Source organism: Mauremys reevesii, linkage group 2 (genome assembly GCF_016161935.1).
Source record: "Mauremys reevesii isolate NIE-2019 linkage group 2, ASM1616193v1, whole genome shotgun sequence".
Lineage (NCBI taxonomy): Eukaryota > Metazoa > Chordata > Testudines > Geoemydidae > Mauremys > Mauremys reevesii.
Genome location: NC_052624.1, coordinates 261,678,708 through 261,705,662, shown reverse-complemented (window position 1 = coordinate 261,705,662; position 26,955 = coordinate 261,678,708). Strand labels below are relative to the sequence as shown.

The 26,955-nt window shown below is 42.8% G+C and overlaps 1 protein-coding gene across 1 annotated transcript in view; it reads left to right on the top strand.

The window, feature by feature from the left end:
* The window catches only part of EIF3H (eukaryotic translation initiation factor 3 subunit H), a 115,892-nt gene extending 92,700 nt beyond the window's left edge, over nucleotides 1-23,192 (top strand). Inside the window, exons 3-8 of the mRNA XM_039524501.1 lie at nucleotides 4,732-4,899; nucleotides 6,424-6,523; nucleotides 8,899-9,048; nucleotides 18,836-18,956; nucleotides 20,676-20,808; nucleotides 22,913-23,192. Coding sequence (XP_039380435.1) covers nucleotides 4,732-4,899; nucleotides 6,424-6,523; nucleotides 8,899-9,048; nucleotides 18,836-18,956; nucleotides 20,676-20,808; nucleotides 22,913-23,010 — 770 coding nt within the window. The 3' untranslated portion in view covers nucleotides 23,011-23,192. The remainder of the gene's footprint in view (nucleotides 1-4,731; nucleotides 4,900-6,423; nucleotides 6,524-8,898; nucleotides 9,049-18,835; nucleotides 18,957-20,675; nucleotides 20,809-22,912) is intronic.
* The last annotated feature ends 3,763 nt before the right edge of the window (nucleotides 23,193-26,955 follow it).

The following is a 26,955-nucleotide window of genomic DNA, read 5'->3' as shown; positions in this document are numbered from 1 at the left end:
TACCCACTAAAGAGCATGAGTACCTATATACCCCTCGGCGCCCAACTCCCTGTTGGTCAAGTCAGTCAACCACAGGGAACGACAGGGTCAGCCAGCCCTGACCCCAAAGAACGAAGACTCTCAGAAACTGGATTCTTTCGGAAGAAAAATTTATTCATCTTTGAGCTTCCAGTTACAAGTGGCAAACCATCAGGCCCTCTTGGGTCGGTACTAATTTAATCTGCGGGGCTCCTTGCCTAAATTTGAGGTCTCCCTCCAGGAGCACGAAAAGAAGGAGTTCAGGTCTCTGGTGGAGGAAGGGGCAACGGCAGCTCGGGCTTCCCTGCAGGCTGCCTCGGATGCTGTGGGCATGGCCGCACGTTCAGTGGCCTCCGTGGTGTCCATGAGGCGGGCATCATGACTCCTGTTCTGCGGGCTCTCCAGCGAGGCGCAATCCTCCATGCAGGATCTTCCATTTGATGGGAAAGCTCTGTTCGCAGAGGAAACAGATACAAATTTGCATGGCATGAAGGATTCCTGCACAACCCTCCAGACCCTGGGTCTCTATGTCCCGGCTCCAGCAAAACCTAAGTTCAGACCGCAGCAGACTACAATCCCAGCCGCCCTCCCGAAGTACGAGGCCACCCATAGGAAGTAATGGGACTATAAGATACGCCCTCACAGGCAATCTCGTCCTGCCCCCCAGCCTGGACCCTCCAAGGGCAAGCAGGTGGGGAAAAGGCGATTTTGACAGGACGCTCGGGGGCAACCCGCCAGTCCTCGTCAGGGATCCAACCCCAATAAAGCTTCCTTTCTTGTGTGCTTTCCTCCCGGAATGGTCTCAGCTCACTTCAGACCGATGGGTCCTCAACACCATCTCCCGGGGTTACATCCTCCAGTTTACCTCCTCCCTGCCCAACCACCCCCCGCTCCCATCCCTCTTGGGGGACCCCTCGCACAAAGCGCTGCTTGAGCTGGAGGTGGGGCGGCTCCTAGGACTAGGAGCGATAGAGGTGGTGCCCGAGGAGTTCATGGGCAAGGGGTACTACTCCTGTTAGTTCCTTATCCCAAAGGCCAAAGGGGGTTTCAGGCCGTTACTGGACCTACAGGGTCTGAACCAGCACATGGTGAAGCTCAAGTTCCGCTTGGTCTCCCTGGCCTCTTCCATCCCCTCCCTGGATCCTGGGGACTGGTACACTGATCTCAATCTACAGGACACGTACTTCCATATCCACATATTCGAGGCGCACAGGCGCTTCCTCCGTTTTGTGGTGGGACAAAATCATTACCAATTTACGGTCCTCCCATTTGGGCTGTCCACTGCCCCCAGAGTGTTTACAAAATGCATGTCAGGAGTGGCGACCTACCTCAGACGGCAGGGGGTAACCAATCTGGATTATTGTCTCATCAAAGGCACCTCCTGGTCGCAGGTGAGGGATCACGTGGCACTCCTCCTGTCCACATGCACCGCCTTGGGCCTACTGGTAAACAACACCAAGTCCACGTTAGTCCTGGTCCAGCGCATAGAGTTTATCGGGGCGCTCCTGAACTCAGTGTCAGCCAGGGCCTCTCTCCCACCTGACAGGTTCAAGACCCTGAAAGGTCTCATCGACTCGGTCACAAGGTTCCCAGTGACAACAGCCAGGGTTTTCCTGCAGCTCTTGGGTCATATGTCGGCGTGCACGTACGTGGTCCATCACGCCAGACTCAGGATGAGGCCCCTCCAGCTCTGGTTGGCCTCAAATTTCTCTCAGGCCACAGACAGGATGGACAAGGTCCTCACCGTGCCAGATGCTGTGGTTACCTCCCTGCGATGGTGGTCCACCCCAAACAACATGTTCCAAGGTGTCCCATTCAGGGACAGGGCCCTGTCGCTGGAGCTGGTGTCCGATGCATTGGGCCTGGGTTAGGGGGCCCATGTGGGGAGCTTTCAGACCCAAGGTCTGTGGTCGGCTCAGGACCTGACCCTACACATAAACATCAAAGAGCTCAGAGCAGTGTGGCTGGCGTGTATGACCTTCCGCTCGCACCTGGAGGGCAAGGTGTTCTAATGGACAACAGGGGCTTGATGTTCTATATCAGCAGGCAAGGCGGGGCCCAATCCTCTGCCCTCTGCTTTGAAGCCCTCAGGCTGTGGGACTTCTTTATAGCCCACGACATCCACCTGAAGGCCTTCCACTTACCCAGTGCCTGCAACGAGAGGGCAGATTGCTTGAACAGGGACCTTTCCTCGCAACACGAGTGGTTCCTCCACCTGGAAGTGGCCCACTGGCTCTTCCAAAGGTGGGGAACTCCCCAAGTGGACCTATTCGTGACTCGGCAGAACCAATTCTGCTCCAGGGGGGGCCTGGGAAGGGGCGCTATCTCCAATGCCTTTGTCCAGTCCTGGTCAGGCCAGCTTCTCAACACCTTCCCCCTGTTCCTTCTAATTAGCAGGGTCCTGGAGAAGATAAAGTCGGACAAGGCCCGAGTCCTCCTGATTTTCCCAGCGTGGCCCAGGCAGTATTGGTACGGGACCCTCACGGGCCTGGCAGTAGCTCTGCCGTGGCCGTTGCCACTCCGCTCGGACCTGCTCTCACAAGACCAGGGCTGCCTCCTCCATCCCAACCTAGCAGCTCTTCACCTTAATGCATGACTGCTCAGTGGTTAGGTAGAGAGGAAAGGATGTGCTCAGAGCAAGTTCAGCACATCCTCCTCGGAAGTGCATCCACCCTCCACTCGCTGTGCTTATTTGGTGAAGTGGTCCCGGTTTTCTAGGTGGGCAGCAGACCAGGGGGTCTCCCTGGTGACTGCCCCAATCCAGCTTATCCTTGGTTACTTTCTCTACCTGAGAGCCCAGGGCCTGGTGCCCTCGTCCATCAAGGTGCACCTGGTGGCCATATCAGCCTTCCATCCGCCAGTGCAAGGACACACAGTATTTTCCCATGCTATGACTGGCCAGCTCCTTAAGGGTCTGGACTGTCTTTTCCCATATTCTAGTCCCCCGGTTCTACAGTGGGACCTAAACCTGGTGTTGGCTCGTCCCTCCGGGCCCCCGTTTGAACCACTGGCCATGTGCTCCTGGTCTCACCTTTTGTGGAAGGTGGTCTTCCTGGTTGCTATCACGTCAGCCAGGCGAGTCTCGGAGCTCAGGGCCCTGACCTCCGAACCGCTATACACGGTCTTTCATAAGGACAAGATCCAGCTCCGCCCACACCCCGTGTTCTTCCCGAAGGTGGTCTCCGCCTACCACGTGGGTCAGGACACCTTTCTACTGGTCCTCTGCCCCAAGCCTCACACATCCAGTGAGGAACGCTGCCTCCACACGCTCGACGTGCGGCTGGCTCTGGCTTTCTACCTCAAGTGGTCTAAGCCATTCAGAAAGTCCTCACAACTGTTTGTCACCTTGGATGAGCGCACCAGAGGCCAGCCGATTTCCACTCAGCGGCTTTCCAATTGGATCACTTTGTGCATCCATTCCTGTTATAAGCTGGCGGGTGTCCCCCCGCCACCCATTGCGAGGGCACACTCGACCCGGGCACAGGCCTCGTCGGCTGCCTTCATGGCCCACATCCCCATCCAGGACATTTGTAGGGCCGCCACATGGTCAGTTCACACGTTCACCTTGCACTATGCGATCGTCCCCCAAACCAGGGATGATACCGGGTTCGGCAAGGCTGTCCTCCATTCTGGGAACTTGTGAACTCCTATGCACCTCCAACAGATATAGCTTGGAATCACCTATTGTGGAATACACATGAGCAATCACTCAGTTACCTTTTCCATAACTGGTGTTCTTCGAGATGTGTTGCTCATATCTATTCCACATCCCACCCTCCTTCCCCTCTGTCGAAGTTGTATGGCAAGAAGGAACTGAGGGTGGGGGGGTGTGTGCATCTCCCCTTATAGTGCGCCAGGCAGGTGCCACTCCAGGAGTCCTGGGAGCACTCCCCCTATGGGTCCTGCTAGGGGAAAAACTTCTGGCACCGGTTCACGTGGCGAGCACACACACCTACTGTGAAATAGACATAAGCAACACATCTTGAAGATCAGCAGTTACGGAAAAGGTAACTGTTTTTTTTCTTAATATAATAATCCTGACAAAATGGCTGTTTTCTCTACCTTCTAAAGTAATGTGCAACATATTAAAAAAGAAGTGTAAAAAATTAAAGATTAATGTGAAGAACTGCCTGACAGTTGCAGTAGGTGGCTCCAAAAGGGGGGGACACAATTACTGTGTGTATTCCTACAAATGTACAATTGTTTCAGTATTATCTCATATTTACATTTAAAATAAACTTTTTTTTTTCTTTTGGTTCCCATAAATCTGCTTTCTGATGTAATAGTTTTCAAAATTATCTAATAAGACTTACAATATTTGATACTATTAAAGAACTCAGTTACACTAATTTTGCTCTTGAACAGAACGTTCGTGTCGAACAGAAATTTATTTTTGCTATGAGACACACAATATCAGAATTTTTTTTTACACAAATGAACAAGATAGTGAATGCAATAAACCATGTAATAGTTCACTGATAAGTTTAGCAGTGAACTCCAAATGAGACAAGTATTCTGATTAACCAAAATAGTTTTATTCTGACTTTATACGACAAGTTCCAATTTTTAATATTATCTGTGCTGAGTAGTGACTGAAATAAACCAGTCTGATTTTATAGTTGTGAAAAATGTAACTTGCTCAGGTTTAATTGTAGGTGTTCTCAAGAAATAGTTTTTAGAAGTTTACGCTTTAACATTTTTTATTTCATCTAGTTCAATACCAGATGGAAATGATGCGAAGCCTTCGCCACGTAAACATTGATCATCTTCATGTTGGCTGGTACCAATCTACTTACTATGGCTCTTTTGTCACTCGTGCCCTCCTGGATTCCCAATTCAGTTACCAACATGCAATTGAGGAGTCTGTAGTTCTCATTTACGGTTAGTATGAGGTTTCCTTTATTATTCTTTTCCCCTCTTAATATTATTACTACTATTTTTGTATTCTGTCTTTTGCCTGTAAGAGTAGCCTGGCAGGCCTTTTCAAGTAAATACCAACCCTGTGTCTACAGCAGCCTCAGCAGCAGCTAAGTCTAGACAGGGTTTCCTTCTTTCTGTTTATTTTTCTTGCTATCAGAGCCCTGATGTGTACGTTTTGGAATGCTGGAGTAGCTGCTTCATTTTTATTCCTCCATCTCCCCTCCCTCGTTGAAGGGACTGGTGGAACTAGACCAGATGTCTAAAACCCCCCGATTGCTAGAGTGTCTGGCTCTGTACGTGACTGACCAATCATAACACAAATTGCCAAATTTTTTTATACCTCTGACAGAAGCATACAAAACCTGGCCTGTTTCTCAGCACAAAGATTTTTTTATTTTCTGCCTATTTAATGGTGTTTCCTCAAGCTCTCCAGACCAGATGTTCTGTGCTGTATCAGAACCGTAGGCAATTTAACAGCTTTATGGCCTCCCCCTCCCCAAACACTCACAGTTTGCCATATCTGGCAGACTTGCATATAGTTTCCAGCTGAGAAGTAAATGTAACGTCCTGAGTATCTGTCAGAAAAAATACTAATGAATACGATCAATCTTATGAGCTGCCTCAAAATTGTTTCAGTATGTTAACAATTGGATTACAGTAAAGAACAAGTTGTTAAAGTATACTTATATTGGCTGGAAACATTGCATCATCAGACCTTGATGAATTTTCCACTTGTTCAAGTCTATTTTGGTTTTCATTTTATCACCGATTGCTAGAAGTTTGACTGTGTTAAATTTCAGACAACATGAATGTTAACAGTTTTTATTCTAATATTGGCATACCTTAGCCGCTATCATGCTGCAAGTGTTAAGCTTCCCTGTCCTAGGAATTTAACAGTTTGTTTAGAAAACATTCCACTGAACTCAAGACAGTATGTCAAGAGGAAGCTAATCTTTTTATGCATCGATTATATTTTTGTCCCAAGCAATTAGACAGTTTGCCTAATATGAATTAGCCTATCACTAATCCTAAATCTCACTTTGGTATTAAGTGATTATGGTTTAGTAAATATTTTTATTTTACTACATAGTAGGTAGAGCTGCCTTTTTGTGAGGGGGGAAAACTTTGTATTTCAGTGAGGCAGCCATCATATGTGAATTGTTTGGGTAGTTTGTGCTAAGGAAAAGAAATCAGGAATTAGAACTTTTCACTTTTCTTAAATATAAATAACTTTAAGTCCCACAGTTACATTAGATGGGTAAATGGATGCATTACATGTAGTTCCGTTCTATTTTATATCTCATTACTGTACTTCTAGTCAGGGGACCGCAGTCCCTGTTGTGCTGTTTTTTTTGGTTTTTAAATATAAATATGGAATATAATATTTTTCTTAAAATGTAAACCGTCCAAAAAAATATTCAAGTAGAGGAAGACTCTTTTTAAATCAACTTTGTAATTGTGTCCTTCCTCCATGCTTTGTCTTAGATCCCATTAAGACTGCCCAAGGATCTCTGTCGCTAAAGGCTTACAGACTAACTCCCAAACTGATGGAAGTTTGTAAAGAGAAAGATTTCTCTCCAGAAGCGTAAGTATTTTAAAAGGATCTCTCTTCATGATCCTTCTTTTTATGGGGGGGATGGGAGACAGGGAGGGGAGAGGGGAGGAGGTGGAGGGTTAAAAGGAGATTTTTAACAAAAAATTCTGGTGTGATGTCAATTTCTGTGGAAACCAGGTATGTAATTCCAGTGATGGCTGTGTACTCAAATGCAGTGACTAAGAAATGATGAAGATGTTGCTCCAAGCACTCCTACTATTGGCTTGGGGGAGCAACACTAACATATGTTTTGAAAGAATGTGCTGCATTCTATCACTCCAGCCATGGGATGAGTGTTGTGAAGACAGCTGCAACTGGGAACAGAGGCAGAGATACACTGAGGTGATCCAAAAGGGCAGAAATACACAAAGAGATAGAAAAAGGGAACAATCTCTTAAGGCCTTGGCTACATAGGTGAAATTGATCAGCATGGGTATTCTGGAATAACTATTTGCTATAGCTATTCCTTGGGCACTGTCTTCTGGAATAAAATTACTTTTATTCCAGGATATTAGTTTGCTTCCAAAGCAGACCTCTCAGTCTAGGCTGCCTAGCACGAGGCCTATTAGCACTATCACATTATCAATAATAATAAACAATCTCTTGGCCAAAAATAAAGAGACCTCTAAAAATACAGCTGTTCTTGAGACTTGCTAATCAAATAACAAGTTTTACTATTTTTGTGGCAAGAATATGTTTTGTGAATTGTGTTGTTTGATTGGTTACAACAATGCTGCTTGTTTGACACTGCCATTGAGTAACCACTTATAATTGAAGCAGCTGCTAGCATGACATTTTCCCCTAATCATCTCAGTGCTCAGCATCAAAAAACAAACCCACGCGAAGCTTTCATTTAGAAAAACTGAACCATTTCACTGCTCAGTGTCTAAAGATAACATTTCCACTAGTTTGCTGCTTAGTCTAAAAAATGGAAGTGAATGTTTTAGTTTCCAGCCTTAATGGAGCCACGCATACTGCACGTGCCTCCAAACTTGTGTATTGTACCTTTATTTGTTGGTCTGATGAAAGGTATCCGTGTCTATTTTGTCTGTTTAAAAATTAAAAGTAAGGGGTAATAAAGGTAAGGTAAAATGTTATAAAAATAAGAAAATTCTATTCTGTTCTGACATCATCCTCTTTTTAATTATGTCAGTGATTTAAAGTTATATGTTCAGTTACTGGAGAATGCAGCTTTCCATAGAAGCATTAGTGTGTTTCATTGTAACGCAGTAGTTGTGAACTTAGAACTTATTGCAGAGCTGTGTGGTGACTAGTCACTTCTAGTTAAGAGAAACTGGTGGTAAGGAAAACAGTAAAATATTCTGGTGGGGCAGAGTTAACCTTGCCATTGTAGCCTTTTGCTGGAGGTTTATTCTTGTAAATAATATCTTAGTGATTAAAGCAGGCCTGCACAACATGCGGCCCAGGGGCCAAATGCAGCCCGCGGGGGGTGAGTAGGTGGGCTCACTGTGTGGCCTGTGGGGGGTGAGTAGGCAAGCAGTGGGTGAGGGAGGGGGGCTGAAGAGGTGGGTAGGCAGTGGGGGGGGGTGAGGAGGCGAGCCAGGGGGGGTAGGGGGCTGAGGTGAGTGGGCGGGCAGTGGCGGGGGGGGGTGAGTAGGCGAGCCGTGGGGTGGGGGACTGAGGAGGCGAGCGAGGAATCAGTGGCTGACCTGTTCTACTGATCTGGTCTGGCTCCCATCCCCTCTCCAAGGGTTGCAGCTGTCTGGAGATGCCTGCCTTCCATGCCTTCCTCATTCATACCTCATTCATTCAACAGGGCAATTGATTACAACATTGGGGGAAGATCTTATTCTACTTCTAGCAAAAAGACATTTTTCTTTTACCTTAATTTTACTACCTTAGGGGCCCGCTATAACATATTACCAAGGTTCAATACTGCTGTTTTGGTGGGGCAGTGCTAGGGAAGGAGGGTTTGTTTCCGCGGGGCGGGCGGTGCTGGGGGAGGGAGTATTTCAGGGGGGCTGGAGGGGTGTTGTGTTTCGGGGGGCTTGGCAGCACTGGGGGGGGGGGGGGTTGGCAGGGCCGGGGTGGGGTTCAGCCCTCAGCTGTTTTCTTTGGAGTAATATGGCCCTCGTCGCTTTACGAGTTGTGCAGGCCTGGATTAAAGCATCTGCTTTATTTTTGAGGGCTTTTTCACTTGGTTAGTTTGTACAAGGCTTTATAAATGTAAAGTTTTTCCATGCAAATGCCTCTCTTACCAAAGAGGCTTGAGTGTTGCTTGGCAATGGAGCTCTGGAAATCTAGGGCTCTACGGAATCACCAGCTGACTGTTGCTAGAACAAGAATAGCAACCTCAAGGAGCAAAGTTCCCGGTTGTATATAAACTTTCTAAACTTGCTTCACAGATTGAAAAAAGCAAATGTTGCATTTGAGCACATGTTTGAAGAAGTGCCCATTATAATTAAGAATTCGTACCTGATCAATGTTATGCTTTGGGAGCTGGAAAAGAAATCGGCAGTAGCAGATAAACATGAATTGCTCAGTCTGGCTGGCAGGTAAGTACTTGTTAAAATAATGGATGTATCTTTATTCATGTTCCCAAACTGCACTTTAACACCATCGTGAAATCCAGCCTTGTTACAATCAATGGGAGATTTGCCATTGACTCTAATGGAGCCAAGATTTTATCCCTCCTGTCCTGCTTTGAGTGAAGCAAAAACTACATGCTAAAAACACAGTATTTAAATTCAGAGAATAAATAATTTACATACTCAACGTGTACCTAGTAAACTTTGTAGTTAGTGTGTGTTTCTTCACTTTGTAGATCCACCTAATGCTCAGCGCCTACAAAATTTGCCAAACAGATCTCAAAATAGAACAATATCTTTGGCTTCATTGTTTTTGTCAAATATAATATATGAATGAGTTTATTAAAAAATAAAGCACATCTGTTCTGCTGAGCCAATAGTATGCAGTTAAAAACGATAAACACTCCTAAACAAGAATATAGTGCTTGAAAAGAGATTTCAATTACAATTGACTTTACTAAGCCTGGTGTTGACGGTATCCATTTTGCTAAAAAGTAGCATTAGGTTTGCTGAGAGTTTGAGAGCCCGGTGTCAGGTTGTCTCCTCTCTTCTGTGGCATCTCTATTACTGAAAGTTTGCAACCATGGCAGCCCATTCCATATGATCCTCTGCTAATCTCTTTGTGGATGAATAGTCCTTTTCGTCCACCCAGGATACCATATTATCGATCCATGATCTTTTTCTGCCTTGTCGTCTTCTGACATCAACTTTCCATTCCAGCGTCTGTAAACATGCATTGCCTGCTGAACCTCTAATGTGCCCTGCAAATTGAATCTTTCTTTCAGAAGATCTCTAATTAGTGTTTACCGAGTTCCCATAATCTTCAATACTTTTTTTGTTGATTACACAATCTGTCCATATTTTTTCTAAATTCTTTTATAACACCATAATTCGAAGGATTGCAGTTTCTTTATTATCGATTTGTTTGAATGTCCATGTTTCACACCTGTAAGTCTGTTTTTCAGAGTTGGAATTTAGTCTTCAGATTCATGTCCTTTCTCATCAGATGTTTAATCTTCCAGAATATCGTTTGTTCTGCTATTCAGGTGCTGACTTCAATGTCCAATTTTCTATTTTCTGTAATGAAAAATGGCTGTGTCATTTACTGAAATCTTGCCTGTTTTCCTGTGATCCCTGCAAACCACTGTAGTTTTTGTCTTGTCCACATTCCACTCTAGACCATCTTCTTTGCTGTATTCATATATAATCTCCACTAACTTCCTCAGACCTTCTTCTGAATCATCCAATAGCTTTGTCATCTTCATCGTGAGTGTTAGTTGTTCATTTTCCATTTCTCGTAATCAAAGAAACACAAGTTGGTATTAATTTCATCAGTCACTATAAATGTTGAATAACGTCAGTGACCTTATACAACCTTGCTTCACCTCTCTCTTGATCTCTTAGGGTTTCATTTCCCATTATATAGTAGCCTTCCGATTCCAGTACAATTGTTTAAAAAGTCTTAAAATTCTGATTTTATTTGGTTTAAAATTTAAAAATGAATCCGTAAGTTCCTATAATAAAGTCTCTAGGGTTTTTTAACAGAGTATACGATAGAGTCTAAAAAATAATTTTTTTGATTTAGTAATTTTTGTGGTAGGTTAGAAATGAGTTAACGATTTCTAGCATTTATCTGCGTAAATATTATTTTTTGGCAAAATATCCCTGGACCATAGTATAAGAAATGCTGATTATAATTTTATCACAGGTTTAGATTACTGGGCTGATGAAGAAAATGAAGAATTATTTTGTGGTGTAGAAGATGGGATGTATTGACTATTGTGTGATGGTTTCAATATGTAATCCTTCTTTTTCTGTAGAGACCAGTGTGACAGAATTGCATTCCATCACAATGAACTGCCAGGATTCTCACTTCCTGGTCTGGGCTTCCCAATACCAAACTGGCTCCAAGTTCTTAAAGGTTTCTTTGGCCCATAAGGGCAGTGTGTGAGCCAGACCCATATTGGTTGTTTAGCTGCCATCTGAGCTGAAGCACTGCCTCCTGAACCTGCCAGTGAGTTCCCTCTTGACCATGATCAGCAAAAGCCTGTAGGAGCTATGCTTTTGCCTGTCGTGGCACTCATTCTTCCATTTTCATTGAAGGTTGTCCTGATGCTGGGAGTAATTGGCGCATTCAGCACATTTGGAGTGGAGGGATTTTTTGAGATACTTGCAGCCCAGAATTGATGCCCTTGCCTAGATAATTTGGGGGAGGGTCAAGCTGAAGGTAAAGGGGATGAAGGATTGTTTGGAGTTGGAGGAGCTGGAAAACTACTTTTCAGATAAGATACGTTCACTACAGTGGAATGAGATTATGACTTCTCATGGGAAGATCTAACATTTCTCCAGAAACTGTCCAAGCAGCAGGTCTTGTGTTGAAACATGTCCAGGAATCTAGAGGTGGCATGATGGATACCTAAGCCTCATCCAATAAGGTTGCCATTCCTTTGCAACTATTTTCAACCAGCTGGTGGAGGTTACAATATATGCTTTACACAGCTGCCCGTGCCTTAATCTGCATAAAAGAAATATGTACTCCTTGAGGGTCAGACTTATCCAGTCTTCTGTAATGGCGATGTTGTGGTTTCTGTCGTGGGGCAGGAAAAGCTTGAGGATTTGCCTTTACACCAGAGAGAATTTCTTTGGGGAGCTGGTAGAGGCCTCATTGCATTCAGAAAGTCAAGGTATACCTGAATTCTCTTTGCCAGGTGCCTGCCCATAATACCCCTTTCACAAGAGCCAAAAGGAAAAATCACCACATCATAAGCCAGCGTTTACTTTGTATTCAGGCTGTCAGAACCTTCTCTTGGCCCCAAGTGTTCCTACTCTTACCCAGGTAGCCCTTGGTCATCTCTGACACGAGTCCTGAGCCTTGTTTAGAGGGACTACAAGCACAGGTTTCAGAAAACCCTCAGACTGTACACATGCAAACCCCATCCCAGCAAAGAATGGTGTTGGGTTCCTTATCAGGAAAAGATACTTCAGGGAATCTAGGTCCTCCTGGCAAAGAGACCTTTCAAACCTCTAACACTATGAAGAGAACTACTTGGTATTCAGAAAGACAAGAGAGCTCTGACTCATCCTAGATATCAGTGACCTATATCAGTATTACTCATAGATTTGTATATAAGGCCAGAATGGCCCACTGTGACCATCTAATCTGATTTCTTGTATGTTAGATAAAGGAAAGATTTACTGTGGGAGACATGTTTTTAGAGGAAGGCAACTGACTCTGTGCTCTGATCCTTTTGGACATTAACATGCACATAGGGATATTTCCAGTGCCTATAAGAAATCTCTTGTGTTTGTCATGGGGAAATAGCATTTCCAATTTCATGTGTTGTTTTTTGATTTGGCATCTACTGTGTCTCTTTGTGAAATGCTTGGCAGTAGTCATGGCTTTCCAACCACGTTCCATCCAAACTGTAATGATGGCAGTTATGTCTAGCTTGGAGTCAAGAGCCTCTGCCAAGGGATTTCACACCCAAGGAACTTGGTCTTTCCTCGTAAAACCTTCCCTCGCATATTCATGTTCTGGAGGAGTGTGGTTCTGAAAATATTAAGGCTCTTCTGAAAATATTAAGAGTCCCAAAAGGCGACCCAACTTGTAAAGACAATCAGGCCACCATATTTTGTATAAACACACAGGGATGTGCTAAGCATTACCTCCAATGTCAGGATGCCTTGCAGCTGTAGGAGTTGGGGGTGGGAGGGTCTGTCCCACAATATGCTTCTGGTTGCCCTGTACTTAGTAGGGTCAAAATACAGTTGGACACGCAATCAGTCTGTGACTGATATTCACAAATAGTCTCTGTTGGGTAAGTGGTGGATCAGATCTTCCTTATAGAATCATAGAAATATAGGACTGGGGAAACCAAGGCAGAGAGTACGTAAGTTTGTTGTCCAAAGGCACAGAACTGAGAATATAGAACTCAAATCTCCTGACTCCTAGTCCTATGCCCTTTTTAAAGGCTGTTACCACATCAATCTGTAAAAGTGCTCTCTCGGCACCTCCAACCCCCAAATCAAAGTACAGTAACAGGGTTTTCCATCACCATCTTGATCACACAGAGTTATCCACCACAGGAAGAGGGGAATGTTGTTGAAGGGGACGTAGTTCCTTAGTGAGGCTGCAGAGAGACTGGTTGACTCTTCCCAAACAGTGCAACTGCCACATAATTTTTCTTATACACACTCTTGCCACTCTGTCCCTGATCTTTATTTGAAGGGGAAAAAATTAATTGGGCAAGCCATTCAGTGAGATATCATCTTTTATGTAGAGCTGAATGCAATGGATTGTTATAGCTTTTTGTCCTATGGAAGGGAATAACATCTTCTAAATAAGTGTCTTTATTACTACATTTTCTCTGCAGAGATTGAGACTGTGCAGAAGGCTAAATTTTTATGCAAAAGTGAGCCTCTTCCACAGATGTCTTTCCTTAGATATGTCTCCTTTGCCTGGCATTTGGACCTGACAAATAAGTTTTAGGTGTTTAATAAACTTAGGTGTTTACCTGCATGGATTTACTGCACCATACCAGCTGAGTGACATGGAGCTATACATTCTTTGGTTGTAGAGGGTGACTAAAACAATGTCACTAATTTTGTTTAACCAAGTGTTATATTGGTATTTTATTAAATATGGATTCCTGTCAGGCTTTGTACAACAAGCTTTTATTTAATTTGCTTCATAGACATGCTTCATAGATGTGTGTGTATGTACATTTACTCTCTCAAAAATCAGTTCTTGTTGGTCCTTTTTTTTTTTAAAGGAGGTAGGAGCAAGAATTGGCGTAAGACGTGTGAGATAACTATGGAAAAATTGGTCCTGTAGTTGGAGCATACTTATCACTTCATGTCTCAGTTCACATCTGTTTAAGTTATCGGTTTTCAGCTTTTAGTTTCCCTGGCAATGAAAGCAAACACCATATTACTACAACTTCTAACAATAACTCCCTGTTTCAGTATTCTGCTAAACTGAACTGGCCCCAGAGAGATTCACATAAAATCATTCTCTGTAACTAGCTATATTTCATGTGGACGCTATCTGTATAATAATTATGTATTTGTGATACCCACATGCCCTGCAAGGCCATTAGTGTGCGTGTACACATAGGCACTTGCTTCTGATAATATCCAGGGCGAACACTCTGGGTAATATAAACTCAATAAAAAGTGGAAAATACACACACCCATGGTCATGGCAGTATTCCACAGTTCTAATATCATACAGTTAAAATGCTCAAAAAACAAACCCCAAAACAAAGCAGGAAGTTCAAAAATAATTATAGAAACACTTTTCTTGCTGCTGTGTAGTTGAAGCTTTTATCCCCTCTTCCCGCCCCTCTCCCCCAAGAGATTTTACAACTTGAGTAGAAAATAAACAGTGGGGTGAACAGGAGACTCTGCTTAGAGTGAATTGTCAAATAGCAGGTCCAATACTTAGAGACAATGATGAGCTCCCTTAGCTACTTTCTAAGCATATACCATGCTGTGCTTGGTGCACAAGCTGCTTTAAGCTGTAACTCTGTATTTCCGCAAAAAAAACAGGAGTACTTGTGGCACCTTAAAGACTAACAAATTTATTTAAGCATGAGCTTTCGTGAGCTACAGCTCACTTCTTCGGATGCATAGAAGAAGTGAGCTGTAGCTCACGAAAGCTCATGCTTAAATAAATTTGTTAGTCTTTAAGGTGCCACAAGTACTGCTGTTTTTTTTGCGGATACAGACTAACACGGCTGCTACTCTGAAATCTGTATTTCCTGGCTTTTGTAGGAGCAATTTACACTTTTAAAGGCTACGTTTGTGTGTTGAGAGGGATGCGGGGGTAAACTCTATACTATTCCCTTATATTTATGCCACTGTCCTATCTGCTGGTTGTTTCCAGTTGGAGTACATACAGCACATCAAGAACCTTTAGAAAAGTGAAGAGTGTAGAGAGAATGCATTGTAAAAGATCGAGGGAAATAATCATATGGACAGTCCAGATGAGTAGTGGCTATATGATTCTGATGTAGAAGTACACAAAACAGAGTAGCTAACTAAAAACTAGTAGTAATGTATTTCAGTAGAGAAAAGAAAAATGATGTCTGTGTGACTAACTGGCCTGGAGCCAAGTATGGCTGAGCACTGCTCACTCTGAAGCCAGCAAGCCCTGCTTCCAATCAGTCAAAGAGGTAAAATACAGTGCAACGATATCCCTTCCCCCACACTCCTGTTTGGTACGAATGTTGTCACCATAAATACCATACTAAAAGTTTTGTGAAAAAAGTTAATTTGCTTAAGAACATAAGAATGGCCATACTGGTCCATCTAGCCTCATATCTTGTCTCCAACAGTGGCCAGTACCAGAGCTTCAGGGGGAGTATACAGAACATAGCAGTTTTGGAGAGATCTACCCCAGTCTTCCCCTCCTGGCTTCTGGCAGTCAGAGGTTCAGGGACACCCAGAGCATGGAGTTGCATCCCTGACCATCTTGGCTAATAGGCCTCCATGAACTTATCTAATTCTTCTTTGAATCCAACTATACTATCAGCCATCACAATATTCCATGGTAATGAGTTCTACAAGTTAATTATGTGTTGTGTGAAAAAGTGCCTCCTCTTACTGATATTAAACCTGCTGCCTATTAATTTAATCTGGTGACCACTATTTTTTGTATTGTGGGAAAAGTTAAATAACACTTCTGTATTCACTTTTTCCACAACATTCATGATTTTATAGACCTGTCATATCCCTCCTTAATTGTCTCTTTTCTCATCTGAACAACCCTAATATTTTTAGTATCCTCATTTGGAAGCCATACCATACCCTTGATCACCTTCATTGCCCTTCTCTGAACCTTTCCAATTCTGTTTTTTGAGATGGGGTGAACAGAAATGGACACAATATTAAATACATTGTGTGGCTGCGCCATGTATTTACATAGTCATATTATGTTTTCTACATTTTTTTATCCCTTTCCTAATAACATTCTATTAGCTTTGTTGACCATTGCTGTGCATTGACTGAAGTTTTTAGAGAACTGTCCACAATGACTCCTCGATCTTTCTTGAATAGTAATGTCACAGCCCTAAACTCATGCTCAAACATGGCATCTGTATGGCCAGTTGTCGGTCAAAAGGTCACATTGGTACCGTGTGCAACACCGTAGTGCGGTGTGCAACATTATAGTGCCGTGTGCCTATTCCCAAACCTTCTATCTGGTCAATTGTGGGTCAAGTTGGTGCCGTGTGCTACAATACCAGCGTGTTGTTTGCAAAAGAGTAGTGTGCCGGGTGCAGCTCCTGTTGACGTAGAGGGCTCCAGCTCGGAACCTGGAGGGCGAAGGAGCTAGGGACCAATTAGACGCTGGCACGAGTAAGAGTCTTCGAATAAAACTGTATCTCGTGCCAAAAACAGCAGGAGTGCCCGCGTGTTAGCTGGGAGGCCTGATCACCCTTTCAGCCAGGGTCTCCTCCGGATTTTGCCGGCTTGTGTAGTGTCATGTTAGGATTACTTCCTCTCAATTCGTCATGCACTCTGTGTCTGTACTGCTGGTCAGCTGCGCCTGGAGTGTGGTATGTGCATTTTAATTTCTGTGAACACTTTGTTTGCTTAGCCTCTTCCTTTATTTTCTTTCTTCTTTCTCCCTTATTTGGTGCAAAGTTGTGTATACAGTATAGGAGAATCAAATTGTATTGATTACTGTTGTGGTTAGTTGGTGTATTTCACAACATTCGGTTAATGCGTGCACAGTTTACTCAGTTTGCGTGTCTATTTTGGATTTTAGTAAGCAGTTGATCATAGGTCGTTTAGTTCTTGTTGTTAGATGCAAATAGACTGTTTTCAAGTTGTGTGTGGTTTATCTTGATAGTATTTCTAGTTCATAAATTACCTCCCCCCGGCCCAAGTTGTAATTTATCCCTTGTTAATAAACGGCCACGTGGTTTGAAATTTCAGTCTGTCACTTTTTGATTTTCCTCTCTCAATTAAATACTTACTCGAACCTGCTTTTGTCTCGGACAAGTAACAACTAATTGAGAACTACACACAATGTGTGTAATTGAGCTTATTTTTTCCAGTGTGCATTACTTTGACCTGTCAAGGTTGAATTTCATCTGTCACTGTTGCCCAGTGACCCAGTTTTGTGAGATCTGCCTGTAAATCTTACTTAAGTCCAAAGCAGACTACAATCTTGAAACTATCCAGATCATTTGAGTATGTTGAACAGCACAGGTCAAAGTACGTATCCTTGGGGGATCCCACTGTTTACCTCTCTCCATTGTGAAAAACTGACCACTTATTCCTACCGTTGGTTTTTCTGTCTTTTTAGCTAGTTACTGATCCATGAGAGAATCTTCCCTGTTATCCTATGACTACTTAGTTCCCTTAAGAGTTGGTGAGGGACCTTTGTCAAGGCTTTCTGGAAATCCAAGTACTCTGTCAGCTGGGTCATGCTTATCCACCTTCTCGTTGACACCCTCAAAGAATTCTGATGCATTGGTGAGGCATGATTTCCTTTTACATGTCATGTTGACTCTTCCCCCAATGTGTTACATTCATCTATGCGTCTAATCATTCTGTTCTTTACTATAGTTTCTACCAGTTTGCCCAGCAATGAAGTTAGGCATACTGTACTGTAATTGCTAGGATGACCTCTGGAGTCCTGTTTAAAAACTGTTGTTACATTAATTTCCTTCCAGTTATCAGGTATAGAGGTTTGTTTCAGCAGTAGGTTTCAAATTACAGTTAGTAGTCCTACAATTTCATATTTGAGTTCCTGAACTCTTGGGTGAAAACCATCTTGCCCTACTGTGATATCTTGAAAATTCAACTTTCCTGTAAAATATTGAACATACTTTGCCAGGAAAAAAAAAGTGGTAATAAAAATTGTTAAACAGACTGCATTTGTCTGGACAAGCTTGCTGATCATCTAACGTAAATTGGACTCATGCAGCCTTGCTGTTTCCATATGGCCTGCAGTATGGAATGTTGAATTGGCCTGGCTGGAAGCAACTCCGTCTGCCAATGACTAAAGGGCAAGTGATATCTTCCAAGTATGGCTTGGTAGCCTAGTTAATTTTATGAAGCCTTGAAGAATATTTATTTAACTGATCCATCAAGAGACCCAGGAAGATTGCATAGGGCTAACAGTGACTTTAAACCAAGGATATGGAACATAGCCATTGTATTTGAACTGTTTAGGGGTGCACATCACAAATCCGTCGCACTGTTTTGGATACATTTGGCCTGGATCTGGAAATTGCAGGTGATTGAGGTTAGGAAGTGGCTTTATGGAGCTAAGTAAGGGAGTCTTCCCACACCTTCTTTCTGCTTGCACACTGTACCTAACTGAAACCACTACTCCCTCTGAAGCTCCCTATTAGGTGCTAAGTGTAGATGTTCAGAAAGCTAAGACCATGGACACTTAGATATTATGGTGATGGAAGCCAACTACCTAGATAGATATATGGTTATACCGGGCCTGGACTTTCACTAGCAGTAACTTTCTCTCTCCAATTTTTTTTTTTTTTTTAAGAAAAATGTTGAAACACATTGGGTGGTAAGTGGCAGATATTTTAGTAGAACTGTCCTTAAACAATACATGGTTTTCAATAAATGCATACCATGTTACTATGAATTTATAGAAGGAAACTAACTAGCTGTACTACTGGGCAAGAACAGTGGTCAAGTGACTTTTTTGTAATGCATTTGAATTTTAAAATATTGTCATGGTTAACTTTACCAGTAAGAAATTACGTTTGTATTTCAGTAATCACTTGGGGAAGACCCTGCAATTGCTGATGGACAGAGTGGATGAAATGAGCCAGGATATAGTTAAATACAACACTTATCTGAGGAACACAAGCAAGCAGCAGCAGCAGAAACACCAGGTTGGTAGCTGAGAGAAGCTGAATCAGAGCTTTTTTCCCCACAAAATGAGGGTGAAGCATCATATAAGGCTACATTTAATACCATTCAAACTACACTTTAGAAGCTCCCTGCATATCAGCTGCTACATATAGAGGTTTGTTCAGAAAGCTAACTCTCTGTGCATTATTTGAAACTCTTTGCCACAAACATCTGCCTACTTAAAACAGAGAGATGGTAACATCAGATGACACTCTGTATTCACTTTGTATTGCCAAGGTTATGTGAATAATGCAAAGAGGCATTTATTTGGAAAATCCGAGTGAAGTAGCTTCCAGGGTGTTGTGCCTCACTTCTTAACTAACTTTAATTGCTTTAGTAGTGGATTCATTTAAAAAACGGAGCAATTGTGATTAAGAGCAAGCAATTTTGATAAGAAACAAGAAACCAGCTGCTGAGAAGTGGATGGTACAATGTAATGTAACTCTCTCACATACAGATATATGAATGTTTAACCTTTTCTTCATTAATGTGGCCTGAAGACCACATTTGTCATTGCTGCTGAAAAATTGTTGATTGACAACATTTCGTACCTGATAGCATACTGAAATGCATTCAGGTACCTCTGCGCTGATGTAGCAAACTGATAATTAAAATATCCTGTGTGTCTTTTTGCCTTCAGATTTAAATATATTTGCTATGAGTTTAAGTGAGCAAGATACAGATTAAAGTTTATGCCTTTTACTATCTGCATATATCTAGCAAATCCCAACATACATTTTTATATGTATGGTACCATACAAAATACATTAAATGGCTTCTAAAATTTTTACATCTTTTTAAACATAAATGTAACATTTCTTAATGGTTTAGTTTAAGCACCATTTTTGTAAAAACATAAATATTCAGCTAAAGGATGAAAAAATGGTCATCACTTAATTTAAAAATATTGTAAAAATAGAATTGAAAAGGAAAGAACTATAAGAGCAGGCTGTAAACACCTTTTATAAACTAGTCAAATTACTTAAATTCTTCCTTCTAGTGGCCCATACAGTACTGACTTCTAAGTGGCAACATCAGACCCAAGCACTTGTAATGGATAAAAGAACTAATAAAGCTTGAGATGTACTGATGGACAATAACTTGTTTTAACCAACTCTGTATCGTTAATTTGTGGTTTTCACTCTTCAGCTGAAGAGAACATTATCAAGGGGTCTTTTCCCCCTGCCATATAGCAACAACATTGTGTTGACATAGGATTTAGGAATTTTTAAATTTGTATTTATTTATTTTTTCTGCTGCAAAATTACTTAAGGAATTGACTTCTTGTATACTCTTAAATTCTGGCCACTCAGTTGACTATGTTTGAGAAAATTGAGTCTTTTGCACCCTGCTGATCTTTCTATCAAATATACTGCTGACTTAGCTTCAGTAACAATGGATTTTAACCCCCTTCCAATACAGAATGTTACAGTGCATCTTTCTGCTTACAAAAGTCCCAACTCAAAAGTAAAGTTAAACATTTTTTTATGAAACCCCTATTGATATATAGGCATGTTGAGTGTAGTTAATTTCAGTTTGTACTTTTGGGGGATTGGACAGGTTTTATTAAATAAAATCCACACATGGGTGAAGTAACGCCTTTAATTTCTTTGTTGGCTGCACTTGAGAAGCTTCTCTTTAGTCAGCTATACTTGTGTTAAGAATCCTACCACAATCTGTGTTTGTTGCATTGTTTCCAGTACCAGCAGAGACGTCAGCAAGAAAACTTACAGCGACAGAGTCGAGGAGAGCCTCCACTTCCTGAAGAGGACATGAGCAAACTGTTCAAACCGCCACAGCCCCCTGCCAGAATGGATTCACTGCTTATTGCAGGTAATGGCTCTGGCGATCTTTCTCATTTCATAGCCACAGGAAAAATATAGTTGTTACCCTTAATATCCTGCTTTCACTTTACCTATGATGTCATGTGATATCTCAGCGTTTTCACTGTTTCCCTTTGCTTAGTCTCTCTAGGGAAATACCTAAGAAATGCTGATGAAAAATTGTGTAGCCTAAGTTTAAAGGTAACCACAATATTAAACTGAAATAGAGACATAAAGCTAGTTTGTACGGGAGAACTTTAAATTTGTGTGGCTGTGGGGATCATGCACTTTTATCTCCTCTTCATATCTAGTTCTCTCACAGCTGGGAGAATTAAATCTGGCCAGGTGGAGCTCTAGGTGAAGAATAGTTTCATTTTCTCTCCCAGCCCCAAGGTACTGAAGAAGTGAGTGGAAACAGAGTATGGGCTCCCCCTACACATTCAGCCTCCCCTCTTGTGCAGCCACTGATTGCCACATCTGACTCCGGCTCATCTCCCATTTCCTGTGCTTGGTAGGACGTGCAAGACAGATACCAGAGATGCAGCACAGGAGCAGAAACATAGAACCCAAGCTGCCTTCTCCACCCTTCCCCGCCTCCCCCAAAAGAGCCCTAGGGTGGGAGACATGATGAGAAAGAGAATTGCTTAATTTTAGGATGAGGTTTATATTTGAGTTTCTTCTGTTTGTTGAGCCAGTTGACTGTTGCCACAAATTGGATGGCATTCACTTGAAAGACACTCAGATATATTAGCTCCCTAATATTTTGCATTCTCACGCCATTTGAAAGTAATTTGGAAGGTTTTTACGCACACCATATACAGAGAGCAAGAGAGAGAATAAAATAAAATAAAGCCCTGTGTAGTCTGGTGCAGTGGAAGGAATGAGCAACGAACCGATCACACAAATACAAAATTAAAAGAATTGGCCCTTAGCCTTGTTGCTTGAAACAATTCAAATGAGGGGAAAAAACAAACTTCAGTGAGTCACTTTTTTAGTATAGTTCTAAAACAATAAGTGCCCTGGTTTATTAATCCTTCTGAGGTCTCAGAATTCTGAGTGTTGTCCTGGTACAATTTGTCTTGGATAATGAATCTTAGCAGCACAGTGCTACTTGAAAAATACATGCTAACATAGTTTTACGAAATGTAACAGAGAAATTGTGTGCATGCTTTTATTATGGTGGGTTATGGCTCAGTCTTCTACAAGAAGGGAAAGTGCAAACAATTATACTCCAAAGCAAAAACAGCCTTCAGCCAAAACACTTTCTCCATTTGTTCTCGTTAGCATAGTTGGGAAAGAACTGAAAGCATCCACTTCTTTAATTCATATAGAGTTAAGTTTGGAGATAAAGAATAAAACTTAACTGTTTTGTCTCTGAGGCATTTAAAAACTTTTAAATAGAGCATTAAATTGAAAGTTTATTGGTCTGCTAGACAGTCTTAATTTTGATTAAACTGGCTTTGTTTTGCTATTCCCGACTAACAGGATAAATAACTTGTAGGAGCACTTGTATAAAAATGGTTTTATGGAGATGTTTGATCTGTATAGCACTGACAAGTCTTCATAGCCTGAGGATTTTTGAAATTGCTAATAAAGTGAAATATTTGGTGAAAACACGGCCAACTAAATGTCAGATGGGAGAGTTTTCAAACTAATAGTGTAACATATATGATGATTCCTTTTTAACTGGGACAGCAAATGGGTAAGAATAAAACTGAAATTTAGCCTTGCGGTGTTTTTAGGGCTTCTAAATTCAGTTAATTGATGTGGTTAAGCATCCGGCACAGCACCATGAATTGTTTATCGTTTATATCGTTCAGCTGTCTTTTCAGAAGTTGCATGTGATGCAACTTTTTTGGAATTAAAATTGGATTCTGCTTACAGTAGTGATAATTCATTTTAATGCACACTAACTTATCCATTCTGCTTATTTGATTTACTCTTCTTCCTAACTCTATTTGTGTATTTAAAAACTCTTTCAAATCCCTAAGCAAAGGAGCAGTCAAATTGTGCAGGAGGCTGCTCTACCTTATATAAATTATATGTTTTAATAATAAATGCTCTTTGAATTTTTAAATTATAATCAGAGTTTTTTGTTTTTATCCTGTTGACAGGTCAGATTAATACCTATTGCCAGAATATCAAGGAGTTTACTGCACAGAACCTGGGCAAACTCTTCATGGCGGAGGCTCTTCAAGAGCACAATAACTAAAGAGAAAAAATGTGGTATTTGATATAATCTCCAACAAAAGGAGATGCCCTGACTCTCAGTTTATACTTCTGACAACACTTTTAAAAACACTGTGTATTGGAAAAATATCTTGTGAAACCAAGGCACACAGGTTTGCCTAGAATTCTCTTCTAAAGAAAAATAAAAGCAAATTTTAACACTTTTGTTTGGCATTTCCTTATTTGTTGGCCAGATTAGACTGGAATTTTCCATGCTGTTCCCTCAAGGTTTTAACACTCAAAATTAATTAACTCATGTTGTGTGCCCTACTATGTTCATTTGTACCAAACAATAATACATGTATTTAACTTGGAAACTAGGAATAAAAAATACCTCATATGTGCAACATGGCTGAGTGAGTTAACTTTGCAGAAAAACTCTTAGCCTTTTGAATTTCCTGACTTGAGTGCTTGAATTTACAATCATAATGTTGCATTATTAGTAGTTTTTTGCATTTAACTTCTCTGGACTTTCTAGTACCACCTTTAGCTTACATGGCACAAAAAATGTCATAGGCTTCAGCAGCAGAATATATAAATTTCTTGTAATGCATCGTAGTTAAACCTCAATTATCTGAACACTGATTAATCCAAATTGTTACACAGAGGTGTGAAGCGCTTCCTGCAGTTTGGCTAGATTTAAGCTGTGCAGAAAAAGAACCATAGAGGATTTCAGTTCTGTGGAGTTTGTCATACATGTTGATGGATTTGGAGCTGGTTGGTAATAACAAATGCTGCATGTTGACCTAGTTACTGGGATGTTTACTGTATGAATATATTGTTTTAGTTTAACATAGAGCTGTTTAGAAAAACAATCAGGAAATGAAGAATGGCTCAAGAAAAATCATCCCAGAGCAAACACTTCACACTTGTTAAGGGATAATGCCCAAACTGTTACCTTTGAAAACTTTTATCTTCTCTGCAAAACTAATTTTGTCTAGAACAGCTAAAGGCCCGGAATGTAGAAGACTAAAAAAAGCTATGGGAGTTTAAAAAAGGCATGCTCTCTTTGGGTACGTCTATACTACGAGATTATTCCGATTTTACAGAAACCAGTTTTTTAAAACAGATTGTATAAAGTCGAGTGCACGCGGCCACACTAAGCACATTAATTCGGCGGTGTGCGTCCATGTACCGAGGCTAGCGTCGATTTCCTGAGCGTTGCACTGTGGGTAGCTATCCCATAGTTCCTGCAGTCTCCCCCATCCATTGGAATGCTGGGTTGAGATCCCAGTGCCTGATGGGGCAAAAAACATTGTCGCGGGTGCTTCTGGGTACAGCCTCACCCCTCCCTCCATGAAAGCAGCAGCAGCCAACCGTTTCACGCCTTTTTTCCTGGGTGAACTGTGCAGACGCCATTCCACGGCAAGCATGGACGCTGCTGAGCTCAAGACAGCAATCATGGACGTTTTAAACACCTCGCGCATTCTCGTGCAGTCAATGCTGAACCGGGACCTGCAAATCCAGGCGAGGAGGCGGCGGCTACGGCAGCGCGGCGACAAGAGTGATGAGGACATGGACACAGAATTCTGTCAAACTGCGGGCCCCTGCGCTTTGGAGATCCTGCTGGTAATGGGGCAGGTTCTAGCCATTGAACACCAAGTTTGGGCCCGGGAAACAAGCACAAACTAGTGGGACTGCATAGTGCTGCAGGTGTGGGACGATTCCCAGTGGCTGCAAAACTTTCGCATGCGTAAGGGCACTTTCATGGAACTTTGTGACTTGCATTCCCCTGCCTTGAAGTGCCAGAATACAAAGATGGGAGCAGCCCTCACAGTTGAGAAGTGAGTGGCGATAGCCCTGTGGAAGCTTGCAACGCCAGACAGCTACCGGTCAGTCGGGAATCAATTTTGGAGTGGGCAAATCTACTGTGGGGGCTGCTGTGATGCAAGTAGCCAAAGCAATCACTAAGCTGCTGCTACGAAAGGTTGTGACTCTGGGAAATGTGCAGGTCATAGTGGATGGCTTTGCTGCAATGGGATTCCCTAACTGTGGTGGGGCGATAGATGGAACCCATATCCCTATCTTGGTAGCGGAGCACCAGGGCACCCACTACATAAACCGCAAGGAGTACTTTTCCATGGTGCTGCAAGCACTGGTGGATCACAAGGGACATTTCACCAACATCCACGTGGGATGGCCGAGAAGGGTTCATGACGCTCGCGTCTTCAGGAACACTACTCTGTTTAAACGGCTGCAGCAAGGGAATTACTTCCCAGACCAGAAAATAACAGTTGGGGATGTTGAAATGCCTGTAGTTATCCTGGGGGACCCAGCCTACCCCTTGATGCCATGGCTCATGAAGCCATACACAGGCAGCCTGGACAGTGGTCAGGAGCTGTTCAACTACAGGCTGAGCAAGTGCAGAATGGTGGTAGAATGTGCATTTGGCCGTTTTTAAAGGCGCGCTGGCGCACATTACTGACTCGCTCAGACCTCAGCCAAACCAATGTCCCCATTGTTATTGCTGCTTGCTGTGTGCTCCACAATCTCTGTGAGAGTAAAGGGGAGACCTTTATGGCGGGGTGGGAGGCTGAGGCAAATCACCTGGCCGCTGATTACGCACAGCCAGACACCAGGGCGATTAGAAGAGCACACCAGGAAGCGGTGCGCATTAAAGAAGCTTTGAAAACCAGTTTCATCACTGGCCAGGGTACAGTCTGACTGTTGTGTTTGTTTCTCCTTGATGAAACCCCCCCCCCTTGATTGACTCATTCCCTGTAAGCCACCCACCCCCCTCCCTTCGATTACAGCTTGCTTTCTAAGGAAATAAAGTCACTCTCGTTTAAAAATCATGTATTCTTTATTACTTAATTATAAAAAGAGGGAGAGAACTGACAAGGTAGCCCGGGTGGGGTTTGGGAGGAGAATAGTAGGGAAGGAAAAGGCCACTAAAAATTTTCATAATAATGAGAGCCTTTTGGTTGGGCTGTCCACTGGGGTGGAGTGGACGGGTGTACAGAGCCTACCCCCATGAGTTCTTACTCGTCTGGCAGGTGAGGAGGCTAAGGAACATGGTGAGGGGGGAGGGTGGTTATATAGGGGCTGCAGCGGCACTCTGTGATCCTGCTGCCGTTCCTGAAGCTCCACCATACGCCGGAGCATGTCAGTTTGATCACGCAGCAGCCCCAGAGTTGCATCCCGCCACCGCTGATCTTCCTGCTGCCACCTCTCATCTCGAGCATCTCTCCTCTCATCTCGAGCGTTTCTCCTGTCCTCACGTTGGTCCCTCCTGTCCTCACGGTCACTGGCATCTTTCCTGTACTTTGCTACCACGTCCTTCCACTCATTCAGATGAGTTCTTTCATTGCGGGTCACTTCCATGATTTCCGAAAACATTTCTTCTCGCGTCTTTTTTTTCCGCTGCCTTATCTGAGATAGCCTTCGGGACGGAGTAGGGAGGCTTGAAAAATTTGCAGCTGCATGAGGGAGGGAAAAAGGGAGAGAAGTATTTAAAAAGATACATTTTAGAGAACAATGGTCATACACTTTCACGGTGAACAACACTATTCACCTTACATAGTACATGTGTCTTCACTACAAGGTCGCATTTTGCATCTTAATATTGAGTGCCTACAGCTTTGGTGTTACCGTTGAGTGCTGATTCTTTCCTGTTAACGTGCAGCAGCAGAAACCACCCCGTGGCTGGCATGATGGAAGATCACTGCTAAACACCCCCATTTCTTCCCCCCCCCAACCGCGTGGTTGGTGGCAGGAAAGATCCCTGCTAGCCAAACGCGGAAAAGCTCAGCGCCACTCGCGCCCCCTCCTTCCCCCTGCTTGGCTACCTGCAGGGAAGGATTTCTTTTAAGCAACAGGCAAACAGCCCAGTAGGAATGGCCATCTCTGTCTCCTTACTTAAATTCCTGAATTTCAACCAAGTTACCATGAATGATATCACTCTCCTGACGATAACACAGCGAGATAA